This window comes from Coregonus clupeaformis, unplaced genomic scaffold (assembly GCF_020615455.1).
Source record: "Coregonus clupeaformis isolate EN_2021a unplaced genomic scaffold, ASM2061545v1 scaf0949, whole genome shotgun sequence".
NCBI classification, from domain to species: Eukaryota; Metazoa; Chordata; class Actinopteri; order Salmoniformes; family Salmonidae; genus Coregonus; species Coregonus clupeaformis.
The window spans coordinates 190,504-204,955 of NW_025534403.1; the positions used below are offsets into that span (position 1 = coordinate 190,504).

A 14,452-nucleotide genomic window follows, 5' to 3' on the forward strand; every position below is an offset into this window, starting at 1 on the left:
CCCAGGGACCAATTATGGGCTATGTGAGTCCAGCCTCTCCTATTGGAGCCTGAGGTTCTGGTTCACATTAGCCATAGCTACATTTTAGGGGGCTAGAGAAAGCATCAAGAGTAAAACAAAAGGGTCACAGATGATTTATGGCTGGTGGAGTGGCTCAAGGTCCAGCAGCTAGTAGAGAGACTTGAAGAGTTGGAAACACTCACAGTTCCCATGAACACTGGATTATATTTATATCGTTCAAGATTCCACTCTGTCCGATTTGAGACATGGCAAAGCCAGGTCAACATAGTAAAGAGTGTGTGTGTGTGTGTGTGTAGTGTGTGTGTGTATAGTGTGTTTGTGGCTGCTTACATTGTGTTTTTCTGCAGCAGCAAGCGTTCATCCGTCCTCACTCGCACCAGGCCTGGTGAGTTACAGTGGGTGCAGGGAGTTCTGGCACTGAGCTATAATATGCCCATGGACATTTGGAACCAACAGTAATTTGGCACCGCTACAATGCGCACTTACAATCTCCTAGTCCTCATTGTCCATCTCTATGCCAGAGATCAACTGCTAAAGAGATGAGCATCCGGATGCGTCGTGCATTACTTTGCATGAAAAGTATCTTGTTGTTTCGCACAACCACAAGGTCAAAACTAATGTAAAAGCACTGGGAAGGAGACAGAGCAGAGAGACTTCTGACAACAGAACAGAGAACAGTCTACAGCAAAAACAAGAACTATACAGATGGGGAATCTAACAGATAAACACTCCGGATGCCTGTGGTGCACAGATAGGCCTCCAGTCCTGCTACATGTAGAAGCCTTAGCTTGCCATAGTTAGCCCTGCCTTTAGGAAATTGATGTCAATCTTTCCCAGGGCAATTCCACAATAACGGAATTACGCTTTGACTCAGATATTTCACTTTAAAATGTATGCCAAAGAAAAAACATTGATTTCAAAGTTTAACAAACCATACAACTCAATGCACAAAGACTACTTTGAACAATTTACACAGAACAATTCACAAAAATATATTTACTGGAAGAACTGTGCAGATGCAAAGTTTGGTAACAGAATTACAGAAAAATAAAGTTTTCCAAAAACTAAAATATATCTGCTATGACATGACACCTTGTAACCAAAATGTATGAACTACAGTAAAGTAGGTGAAGTGGATTTACATCCGGTAACAGAATCATTGGTCCCTGAGCTGTACTATACAGAAATTCATTATTATGGATATGAATATCATTCGCTTCATGGTAATGTAGCCTGAATTGGTACACAAAGGTAGAAATTTGGGAGAAATATTTAGAATATGTAGAAATATTTGGGTATTAATCTACACACTGGCTATTATTGTAATGAGCTCCGCCCCCAAACAAGACCACATTTGGTTGGTCTGGACCAGACCAATTCTGAACCAATCCTATACATCTGTGATTCACAAGTTTGGACATCACAGTAGAACAGAGTAGAGTACACTAGATATGTTCAGTATAGTACATTATACTGTACTCCACTCCAGTGTGCACTACTGTACTGTGCTGTCCAAACTTCAGCCAGGGTGGATTGACCAAATTTCAACTACTTTTCAACGTCCATGGACGTCCAGTGTCGGTCGGTGCTCAGTGGGTGAGGATTCTTGTTACAGTAAATGGAAAGAGGGTATTTAGTAGGTGTCATGGTAGGTGTCAGTAAGAGCCGGGAGAGGTGACATTGGTCAGTCTTGCTTTGATCACCAGACGACAGAAAGACTTTTAAAAAGTTGAGCTGAACATAACAATATGCCAGTGGAAGGGAGCACAGTAGCAGATGAGCCAACTGTGGTTTGTGACTACTATGATTTCCCCATTGTAGCCAATTCAATTGCAGAAATTCCGTTACTGCAGTAATTCCGTTACTGATAAGCCTTTGCTTATTGAAAAATATATACACTGCTCAAAAAAATAAAGGGAACACTAAAATAACACATCCTAGATCTGAATGAATGAAATAATCGTATTAAATACTTTTTTCTTTACATAGTTGAATGTGCTGACAACAAAATCACAGAAAAATTATCAATGGAAATCAAATGTATCAACCCATGGCGGTCTGGATTTGGAGTCACCCTCAAAATTAAAGTGGAAAACCACACTACAGGCTGATCCAACTTTGATGTAATGTCCTTAAAACAAGTCAAAATGAGGCTCAGTAGTGTGTGTGGCCTCCACGTGCCTGTATAACCTCCATACAACGCCTGGGCATGCTCCTGATGAGGTGGCGGATGGTCTCCTGAGGGATCTCCTCCCAGACCTGGACTAAAGCATCCGCCAACTCCTGGACAGTCTGTGGTGCAACGTGGTGTTGGTGGATGGAGCGAGACATGATGTCCCAGATGTGCTCAATTGGATTCAGGTCTGGGGAATGGGCGGGCCAGTCCATAGCATCAATGCCTTCCTCTTGCAGGAACTGCTGACACTCCAGCCACATGAGGTCTAGCATTGTCTTGCATTAGGAGGAACCCAGGGCCAACCGCACCAGCATATGGTCTCACAAGGGGTCTGAGGATCTCATCTCGGTACCTAATGGCAGTCAGGCTACCTCTGGCGAGCACATGGAGGGCTGTGCGGCCCCCAAATAAATGCCACCCCACACCATGAATGACCCACCGCCAAACCGGTCATGCTGGAGGATGTTGCAGGCAGCAGAACGTTCTCCACGGCGTCTCCAGACTCTGTCACGTCTGTCACATGTGCTCAGTGTGAACCTGCTTTCATCTGTGAAGAGCACAGGGCGCCAGTGGCGAATTTGCCAATCTTGGTGTTCTCTGGCAAATGCCAAACGTCCTGCACGGTGTTCGGATGTAAGCACAACCCCCACCTGTGGACGTCGGGCCCTCATACCACACTCATGGAGTCTGTTTCTGACCATTTGAGCAGACACATGCACATTTGTGGCCTGCTGGAGGTCATTTTGCAGGGCTCTGGCAGTGCTCCTCCTGCTCCTCCTTGCACAAAGGCGGAGGTAGCAGTCCTGCTGCTGGGTTGTTGCCCTCCTACGGCCTCCTCCACGTCTCCTGATGTACTGGCCTGTCTCCTGGTAGCGCCTCCATGCTCTGGACACTACGCTGACAGACACAGCAAACCTTCTTGCCACAGCTCGCATTGATGTGCCATCCTGGATGAGCTGCACTACCTGAGCCACTTGTGTGGGTTGTAGACTCCGTCTCATGCTACCACTAGAGTGAAAGCACCGCCAGCATTCAAAAGTGACCAAAACATCAGCCAGGAAGCATAGGAACTGAGAAGTGGTCTGTGGTCACCACCTGCAAAACCAGTCCTTTATTGGGGGTGTCTTGCTAATTGCCTATAATTTCCACCTGTTGTCTATTCCATTTGCACAACAGCATGTGAAATGTATTGTCAATCAGTGTTGCTTCCTAAGTGGACAGTTTGATTTCACAGAAGTGTGATTGACTTGGAGTTACATTGTGTTGTTTAAGTGTTCCCTTTATTTTTTTTAGCAGTGTATATATACACCTTAAATTGCTCAAAAGGATAGACTCTTAGCATTCATTTGACATGCGCCTATGAACTTCACATGTTGATGCTCATGGGTCCTTTTAGATGGAAATGCCCCCCAGTAACGCTAGTCATGCCAAGTCATGGGGCTGGTCTGTACCAGCGCTGATTAGAATCAGCCTGTCTCATGATGGCAGAGATAGACCATCCTTCCCCATTAGATCATGTATGGGTTTAATGCTAGGCCTTGTGCGTTGTGGTTCCACATAGTACAGAAGGAACAGAGTACTCTTAACACAATACAGACACAGAGTTGGAGGTTGAATCAGTGGAATGAACTGGATGCTCCTGTTCTTATTATCATAAAGATGAAGAGATTTGACCTTCTGTAATAAGGGTACCCCCCGGCACTTCCTCATCCTAGCTCACCCCCTGAACACAGGAAGCGTTCACATCAGCCATTAGTGACAGAAACCACAGCGCTTGTTGAGAAAAAGGAAACGGCAGGGTTCTGAGAAACGCTGGATTCCACTTTGATGAGCGTGTGAAGGAAACGATGAGGCATTTATTTATTGATCAGCTTCCTTCCCACATCTGTCTATAAATAATCAAAAGAAGTTGGCATTAGTTAAAATAGGACAGGAAAGGCAGATTTTGTTAAAAATCTGTACATCAGTAGCAAGGCATTTGCATCATTTCTCGAAAAGGAAAACAGCACAAACCTGTTCTAAATTCCTGGGAACTATGAAAGTAGGTGGAGAAAAGAGAGACATCCATCATGCAAACACCGCTTTTCAAAAAGCTCTCAACTTCATATACAAGTGTGTGTAACTTCTGCTATTCGACTTACCCCAACCCAATGACAGTGCCAAAAGGTCAACCATGTTATAAAAGCTAGGGTGAATCACTCTATAACGACAGTTATTGACTGTGGATATATGTCTTTAATCAGGAGTAGGTAGAAAGAGGACCAGAGATATGAGACCATTAAGCCAGGCAGGGGCAGTAAACCACAGGAGACAAGGTATGCCCAAGAAATAGCACACTATTCCAGCAGAGGGACAGGTTTAATACCAGGACTCCGAGCCTCATCAACAACATCGCAGGCTTTATGAGCTTCAGCCATGATGGAGTAGAGACTTCTCAGGCAGGTCAGACACAGGGCTTAGGCAAAACACCCAAGGTTGAGAAACACCAACTACTGCAGTACACCTGCATTCTCGGAGAGCTCTAGAAAAACGCAACAAGAAAAATTATATATTCTCAGGCCATTTGGCCACCTATCTAATCCACTTTTAACAGCTGGCCAACGTTAACAGTGAAATTAGAAAAAGGTGGTTGTGTTTTTAACAGAGACATCGGTGGCTCATTGCCGTAATAACCAGCCAGGGGCCAGAGCTGCTGAGTCCCAGGGGTGGAATGGATGGGAACTCTACAGGGACAATCAGGGGGTCATAAAACCCCCTCAGCTACAGCCTGTGATCCCCCTGCCCTCCCTCCACTTCAATACAACACCTGCACACACCAGCCCCACACCACAGCTGGGGCATGCCATTCCTCACCAGGCCCTGCTCAGGCAACTGGAACCCTTGTATCCTTCACCATCAGTCCAGGGAAGACAGAATAACTGCTTTGATCAGAGTTCTACTACAATTGCTTTTGCACAATGACTGGCGATGGATTCCTCATTGCATCAGGAAGATCATTAAGTATGATTGTACTATTTCAACAGAGAATCTCTCTGCATGATGGTATTATCGCATTTCTGCATGACCGTTTTATCTCCTTTCATGTTATTTCAAAGTTAATGCATATTAATGCAGGTGCGATTAACAAATACTGCACATAAATGATGTACTGTTGGCTGAACAGATGTGACTATTCCATGTAGTAAGGTGTAGTCATGGTTCTGCAGCTGTGGGCTCTATCCATGGCCTTCTATACAGCTAGATAAAGCAGATGAAAACATACTCACACTGATCCACATGGTACTGAGATGAGGAGTCTGGAAGGCCTTCAAAATACAGAGGGATGGAGCACCCCCAGACTAACCTTACCACACACACACCACCCAGGGCGAGTTCAGTGGGTACAAACAGCACAGAAGTGCCACGCTTATATTGAGGAAGTTGGCTGCCTTATTCCTCAAGAAGAGACCCAAGGGCAATGGAAGAGCAATCTAAATGTCTGAGAAGACTCAAATACCACACTGCTGCGGAGAGAAAACTAACTACATTTCAGACTCAATTTCCAGACTCTGCCAACTCTAAAGTGGAGGACAAGAGCTTATAAAAGCTGAAGTGTTGTCATTACAGCATGTCCCTTCCCACTGTAGGTCTGGGGCTGGGCCAGGTATAACCATGTAGAGAAAATATTGTGTTTTTTGCCAGAGCAAAAGGTCAGAGTAAAGCACATTAGCCGAGTAGAGTTACTGATCTGACCAATGAGGCTTGGCTAAACTTGGCTCTGGTCAACCGAGTGAGGCCCTAAACTTATTTCACCATTTTGGCTCAAAACAGCTTTTTAAGTCTCCATCATGTTCAGATCCCTTTATGGTGATGGGACAAATCTACTCAGCAGTCATACAGACAGAGAGGCCCACACACAGCTCACTCCAGTTTCCTGGACACAGTCTGAGTAAGTGTCTCTAATGGTCATGTCTGGAGTCCTTACTCCCTTATGGCCAACACATAGTTAATGGCTTACCAGTAATCACAGTAAAAACAAAGCCAATGGACATTTCACAGTGAGATTACTGATTAGTCTGCACTCGGTGTCTTGCAGCATAAACAACATTCCTGATGATCGGTAAGAAATGCTGTCGGTTGGAATACAGGCCCCTAATCAAAAATGGATGCCCTGTGAAGAGTGGTGGGGTCTAGTCTATAGAAAGGAGAGGCCTAACATCTGTCAACAGAGAGAAGAGAGACCCACAGGCCAAGACTGCTCCAGGGCAGGAAGCCTGGCTTCATGTCCGAGGTAACCTAACTACCACGTGAGGGCCGGTCTCCGGTCACACTGGCAGGGCAGGCTGATTAAACTCTCCTTAGATTCCCTCAGAAGGAAGAATTACTGGGTCCACCTTTCCATTAGAACCAATCAGTCACCCACACGTCAGCCTACAGGCCCACACCACTACCAATTACTGACATTATACACCCACTAAACACAAACCAGGAGTCAGTGGGAGGGAAGGTTTATCGTCTGACCTTTCCATAGCCCACAATAGAATCTGTTGATGGACCCCATGTAAACATATTATAAATAAATCAACTAAAAAGAGAATATTTTCTTGCAACCATTTTGTGTGTTTCCTTGCTAGCTAGTGATTTCACAATCCTCCCCAGTTATTTCCACAACATATTTTCCTCAAAGGGATTAAGCAATCTTATTTCATCTCTCTCGGGTGAGTTTTCAGACACCATTGATATTTTCTTTTTTTCCATTTGCAACCTTTATTGAGTCTGTCTGAGCTCTAAAAAGGTCTAAACTGATGTTTACTATGTGATTCAGATCATTTTTTGATAAATCAACATTATTGCCCATGGCATTAGTATAAAATAAACCTTTAGGCAAAAGGGCCTTTTAAAGGAAATTGACTCACAGCCACTACAGTTCCACAGTAGGCAACATCCATAACAGAGAGACATGTCAGAATGATAAAACACCCAACTAAAGGTATCACTTTATAATGTCACCGGAAGAATAATTATCTTACACACAGAGATCTATCTCATGACCAGATGCATCATGAATGACTTCTAACTGGAAGAAGTTAGAACTAGTTGACTAGCAGGATACAGCCTAACCAGGAAGGAAGCTATAAAAGTTAAATGTGAAATGGATGCAGAAATGACAGAGACTAAAAAAGTAATTCTACTCATCATACTTCCATTGAAGTCTTCTGATGGAGCAACCAGAGAATATAATGGCCCACTTACAAACAGGAAATGTTAAATTTATTTTACCCCCCCCCCCCAACAAAAGGAGAGCTTAATTATTCATAGATTGTCCTCAAAACGGAAGGAAGGAGAGGCACAGTGAAAACCTAAACCCTGGTGGTGCTGCTCATAGGATCAGAGTCCCATTCCTGCCACTGCCTGTTTGTCTTCCATTATCCACACTGTGCAATTCCCAGTTCAAAGTCCCATCTCACCCACGCTCTGATTGCGCATTCCGGTCAGGAAGCTCCTGTAAGATCATCTGTTCCTGACACAAACACACAGCTCCACTATGCAAACAATGCCACAACACAGCGCATTGAGGAGACTAGAGGGAAGAGTCTGATGGCTAGTTCAAAAAGTTATGTTAACACCACATGAAATGTACCATGACTTGCCTCTCATCTGCGACAAAGGAAGACCACCACAGAAAAAGGGTTGTGGGATGTTTCATTGAACAGAAAAGCATGGAAGACTGTGGTAGTGTTGAGAATGCTAACATGTCAGAGAGGATAGGGAGGCCATATTCTGATGATCTCATTTACATGAAACAAAACAGCAGGCTGAGCATATGGTGGACTTTGAAGGCCTCCTTCCCTTAAGCAATGAGATTAAAAGCTGTGTGAAAAGCAGAGTGATGAGTGACGCTTTCAGGACAATACAGAGATCTCCACAGACACACACAGGTGTGTGATTCGTATTGAGGTTGTGGTCAGCCACTCTCAGTAAGAGAGTAACAGAAGATACATCTTACCCAGAAAGGCAATGCTGCAGTCATTCAGGTAAATGTGTTTAGTCTGTTTGGGTGAGTCATTTCTCTGGAATGGATTAACTGAAATTAAACAGTCATCAAGGGGTTTCTATAAGGACCACTGCCTCTGGTACACTAATATTTAGCCTAAATATCCAGCAGAAGCACTGCATTTTACAAGTTATGTAGGACATAAATACCACACAACATTCTCAATATTACTCCCATAAATAATATTTTTTTAAAGAAAAGTATTTTTTCTGCTCTAGTAAAGTGATAACGTAATTCAATTTGTTCCAAGTGCCTCAGAGGCTGGCAACTTCCAAGTCTAATAAATATTTAAGCCAATTTGGGGTCAGGTAATTTGGCACTAACAGGCAATGTGGGAAAAGCGATCTAGATCAGCACTTTCTGTAGTAGATATTCCCTAATCATTCACTTAGACAAAACACAGAGACACAAACAAAAGAGGGTGAAGAATACCCAACAACTCACATTGCCATGGTTGACGAAGCCGTGTTTACCGGCAATGCGGTCAGCCTCGTCTGGTCCTCCAGCGATATGGACAGCCCATGTGTTGGTGTAAACCCTCTGACCAAGGGCCATGCCCAGCCCAGACACCAGCAGGACCAGCAGGGGCCCCAGCATTAGCCGCTCAGCCAGCCAGGACCAGGGGCCCATGGAGGAGGATGTAGGGCCCAGAGCCATGGGGTCCTACAGCAGCGCAGTCCCTGAGCTCAGTGTCTCTATGACAGGCCGGGGGTGGCCGGGGGACATACAGGGGCGCAGAGAGACGGCACAGGACAGTCACTGCACCAGGATCACCTAAGAAGAAAGAGAGCGTTACAAACGTGTAGCAGAGCTCAGCACAATGAGAAAAACAACTCTTACAGCTGCTATTCAGAGCGCTGTAATAGTGAGCGGAAGCAGCATGTATTGTCAGAGGGAAGTCAATCCTGCCAAAGCTGGCTGACTTGTTACATCGCAACCATGACAACAGCATTACAAAAGGAGAGCGGAGTGACGTGAAGATGTCAACATTTACAGGGGAACAATACCAGATTAACAATGGACTTGACTGACTTTTTAGTTAAAGGAGTCCAAGGTCCTTACTTCTCCCTTTCAGTGAAGCTATGACAATTAAACACATATTGTATTTGGAATTACAAAAGGCACTTTGAAAGAAAATAGCAATCATTAGTTGAAGGAAACAGAGTCTGTGCCAATTTCTATAGCATGAAAATGTTGATTGCAAATGCAGACTGTGTGTCTGACAGACTTTTCAACAGCCAGTTCACCTGACAAACTAACAACAAATCCATGACGGTTTAAATATTATTTTCCTCCTAACTTTGCTTCCTGGCTTTTCTCAGCACTGGAGGTGGTGGATGTCTCTTACCATGTATTATGCAAAGCTTATGGATCACACATTTCCTACTCTACTTCCCCTCTCACTCTCCTTCTGTAAGCCAAGATAGAAGACTTCAGTTTCGCCCAGCAATGACTAGAAGTCACCCAGCAATAACTAGTCTAACCGGAATCATGAAAACACTGTCCAACCCCATAGAGATCCCTAACCACTAGTATGAGAGGTGTTCAGAGTGAAACCAATTAAGAAATGCAGCCCAGCTGACTTCAGAGAATGTGGTTGAGGCTGCTTTGAGACGTCCGTTCTTCCATTACTTTCCCAAACAGCTACAAAGAACACTGGCCCTACCCGTTCCTCAACCTTCAAATAATATTTTTTATAGAACATAACATTTACATTTCCAGCTCGGTCTTTCAAAAGGAAATCGGATGATGATGATGAGTCATGGAGAGTGTCAGAGAGAGAGAGTGATGGGGAGATTTCAGCTGGTCGTCCCTATTAGGATGAGTGTTACCCATTGGCAGTCGGTCAGTCAGTCAGTTATGAGACCTCCGCTGGGATGGGGCTCTGTCTGAGGAACCTTGGAGGCTCAAGCTCCACACAGGAAATTTGAAAGAAGAAAATATGAAAAAACATGCAAGGCTCAGCTCCCCTTTGAAGCACTTTTGGCAATTGAAACCCAATAAATGCAAATTACAGTGCGTCTGGAAAAAAGACAATGTCTTGAAATGCAGAAACAAAGCAGAGAGATAGTGTTGCATGGCATGAATATGCTAAATGAGAAGCTGGGTGAAAAATCCTGGAGGATTCAACTAATTAAAGCTTAAAATAGCAGGCAGAGGTACAAAGTAGCATGGCATAGTTAAAATCTCTTCAATACTGATCTAGCTATAGGCCTACTGGCCGTTAGTTACAAATAACTATTCTCCAAATAAAACTACTTCTGACTGCGCCTTTCAGACAATTTATAGGGATAAGGAAAAATCCCTACTGACTCATACACTTACTCATTACTAAAGGTTTGTACTGTAGTATCCTAATTCCATCACAAATAACATTACATAATGCATAAAATAACCATTTATTCAGGCACACCAAAGCTTCTTCGTGCCCAAAGATTTATGATACACTTAGAGAATTCTTTGCAATGCTAAAGAAACAATGTAGAGGTCCAGATTAAGCATTGGCTTAAAATCTGCTAAACCACATGGTCAGAGTGATAATTAGCTTCTGGCAAAACAACTTGTTTATCGAGCTCAACAGAGACCAAAACATTCTACAAACAAGACAAAATACTTATTTGAATAAACATTTGATGCATTCCAGGTTATTTAATTCAATGAGAACATTTCAAAGACCAAGTTAAAATTCTACTAGTCACTAGGGTTTGTGAAATCCATTGGCAGAGTGGCTGTCAAATCCCTGTGTTCTACAGTTACAGCTGTTCTAATAGACCTGACAAAACATACCCGCCTAACAAGCAGCAACATTTACACTTTATGTAATGCCTAGTTCTGCTGTTGTAATGGCCAGCTACATATATTTTTTTTATTATAGAGGGGGTGATGAATCTTTTCATCACTAAACAGTTCAAAAACAGCTCTACAAAAAGTAGCAGTATGAAAATACTCAGGTGGAACAACTTCAGCTTTCAGAACTGATGTACTATTCTGACAGAACACTTGGCCAAAGCCACCAAATACAATGCAATTGTAACTATAAAATGACTAAAAGTACCACACTGTGTTACAATAGCAGGAATATGCCAGGATTGACAGCTCAAGAAACTGACATTCCTATTATTCCACAATGATGACTGACATTCCTAGTTTCACAGAAAAGGTTCTGAGAAGAAAATGCCTGGCAAAGAAATGAAAAAGCCTTAGCTCAGAAATGAGAAACATTTAAGCAACACGAAAGCCATTATATCACGCTCAGACACACTATTCTGCCCATTGTTCCCTAAACCTCAGTGCATGTGGAACCCTGCAGGGCAGAAGAGCTGCGGTGCCTCCACACAACTATGAGAGGAGAGGAGTTTGCTCTGCAACTGCAGCCAGTGCTATCAGAGCAGCAAACACAAAGCTAGACAGTCTGTATAGTCAGATCGTTCCTCTGAGATGGGCACAAATCAGTCTGATTCTCCACGGTTCATTTATTTATTCGGGCACACCAAAGCTTCTTCATGCCCAAATATTTATGCTAGACTTAGAGAATTCTTTGCAATGCTAAAGACACAATGTAGAGGTCCAGATTAAGCATTGGCTTAAAACCTGCTAAACCACATGGTCAGAGTGATAATTAGCTTCTGGCAAAACAACTTGTTTGTCGAGCTCAGAGACCAAAACATTCCAATTTAAGAGGCTACAAACAAGACAAAATACTTATCTGAATAAAAATGTAATTATACTCTTAAATATAAACAGGCACTGGTTTTCTCTGAATGCCCTAAAGAAAACTACAGTCTTAACAGCATAACACTTTCAAGGGAAAAACAGCTGTAAGATATGCAGCTCACCTTTGTGCTTCAGACTACTGTTGTTGTTATGATTCTGATGCAGTCCGATCTGATGCAGAGGCAGCCCACACACAGACAGAGGAGTGCACCTTCCCCAAGCCTCCCTTTAACGTTCACAGACACGCATGGCTCAAAGTACACCCGCCCCTAGTGACCTCATCTGGGCACTCAACCATTCAGCCAGAGTTTAACGTCAGTATAAAAACCATACACCATGGAATAACAAAAGCTCAACTACTTTACTGCTCGCAGGAGAAAGTGGGAAACCAGCCATCTTGCTGCCAGTGCACATAAGTGTTAGCAGAGTAAATTATACCATACGTCAAAGTTTGGCAGCAACTATTATAAAGCTGCACAAGCGATAACAGATAGATGTGAATCAAAATCAGTAAAAAAGTAGTCATACATTTCATAACTCTGCTTGAAATTATCAAAAAGGGTCACCAAAGGCCAAATAGAAAACACATTACATCCTAGGGTGATAATTTCACCAGGTGTAGGTCCAACTGCAGATGGAGGTGGTGATGCTGCTCTTGCCCTTGACAGGAGATAACAGACCAGTGGCCAAGGTTAGAACCCTTCAGCATTTTCCCCTGCCAGAGGTGTTAGGTCTCCCTACTAGCAATCAAAACATGGCCACTGGCTCAGGAGTTGAGGAATGGCTAGAAAGTCAACATATCTCACAAACAGGAACAAACTTTCTCAGAGCCCAGTTGTTATTTGCACAATTTGCATTTTCCCAATTGGCATTTTTCCAAAGGCAAATTGGAACTCAGGGAGAGGACAGCCAGGCTCTGACACACACACTAACATGGAAACATGATAAGGGCACTTAAAGGTGATAATCACTTGAATATGTGATTAGACAATACATTCGTATCACAATCCACAGAGTATCCAGGTCCTAAGGTTTTTAATTTACAGCACACTACAATATCCTGTCTTGGTCTCCTCTAACACCCCACTGTATGCTGCTTGCAGACAATTCATATGCTCTACCATAAGGAAAGTGTTAAATTACCATGAAAAATGCTTAATCATATACAGTAGCAAGGCTACAGTATTAGCGTTTTCTCCAATGAATAGACCCTTCTTCAAATCATAAGGAGCCTAACTACAATTCCAATCGAATCAAAATCTTTCAGGAGGGTTAAAGTTGGGCGCAAAACATTGAATATCTCCTCTTTTGACAGTCATACCAGTGAGTCAACATGCCCAGTTCGGCTATAAAGAAAACTTCTGCTCGTAGCTCACAAAGTTATCCAACGTTTCACTAAACCATTCAAGTTTAATCGAATTTTATGACAACAATTGTGGTTCATAGCAGAAATTGCTTATTATTGCTAAGAAAACCGACAACTTACCACAAATGTCCTTGACAACTGCATACGGCTGGGCGATAAACTTCGAATACAAGACGTTCCTGAATCGTCTCCCGCTGGTATTTCAGTAAAGTAACACTGTATCGCGTTATCAGCAACAACTACTTGATACAATGTAGCTTACTGCGTTTCTGCGGCGCTCAGAGCACGCGCTCTTTCACCCAATTTCTCTCCTGTGTCTAATTCCAGCCTTCTGTTTCTCTGATCGTTCCGATTTGGACGGTAATCGGAATATAATTTCAAACAAACTCACTCCACAGAACAACAACAACCGGGATCAACGTCGACGGCGTCATGTTTCAGCTAACGTTACAGCCAGGCTCGTGATGCCCTTCTAGCGGACACAGTTACAGCCTGAGTGTCTCCGTAGATAGGGACGAGGCAATACCGATGACAGGCAAAGCACACTCCACGCACTAACCAACTAGTCTGGCCTCTTCCAGGAACGAAGGCACACCAGTACAAAACTCCTCATGAGCGCCTCAATAATCGGGAAACTTTCCAATGCCTTAGGAGGGTTTATTCTATATGTTTACCAGTTCCCGTTTACATTATGCATTGATCCCCTGGCTTCTTCGATATACTAATTAATCGAATATACTCTTACAACTACCATACTACATTGTTAATGGTTACAAAGTAAAATAAATAAACATGATTGTATGAACCCTCTCAAAACAGCTGAGGGGTCCACGTCACAAAGCCCCAGGAAATACGTCATGGCAAACGAGGCCATTGGTAAAATGCACAGGATTTGGAGATACACCTACTGCTCAAGAGTAATATACCAGTAGTATGAGCTCCATCTGCTGGAATAATCTATAACAAATATTGTCTGTACAGGAAATCTTATTTTATTTTTTTTTTTCACCTTTATTTGTAACCAGGTAACAGATGAGAACAAGTTCTCATTTACAACTGCGACCTGGCAAGATAAAGCAAAGCAGTGCGATAAAAACAACAACTACAGAGTTACATATGGGGGTAGAAACAAACATAAAGT

The 14,452-nt window shown here is 43.1% G+C and overlaps 1 protein-coding gene across 2 annotated transcripts in view; it reads right to left on the bottom strand.

Annotated features, from left to right (window-relative positions):
• Nucleotides 1-14,028, bottom strand: part of LOC121558019 (furin-1-like) — an 84,707-nt gene extending 70,679 nt beyond the window's left edge. Inside the window, exons 1-2 of one of the 2 annotated variants that reach the window (XM_045217166.1) lie at nucleotides 13,432-14,028; nucleotides 8,676-9,005 (exon numbers count right to left, since the gene is read on the bottom strand). In XM_045217166.1, coding sequence (XP_045073101.1) covers nucleotides 8,676-8,888 — 213 coding nt within the window. In that variant the 5' untranslated portion in view covers nucleotides 8,889-9,005; nucleotides 13,432-14,028. Of the gene's footprint in view, nucleotides 1-8,675; nucleotides 9,006-12,067; nucleotides 12,163-13,431 lie in introns of those variants that run through there. The other variant, XM_045217165.1, reaches the window with a different exon arrangement.
• Between the last annotated feature and the right edge of the window lie 424 nt (nucleotides 14,029-14,452).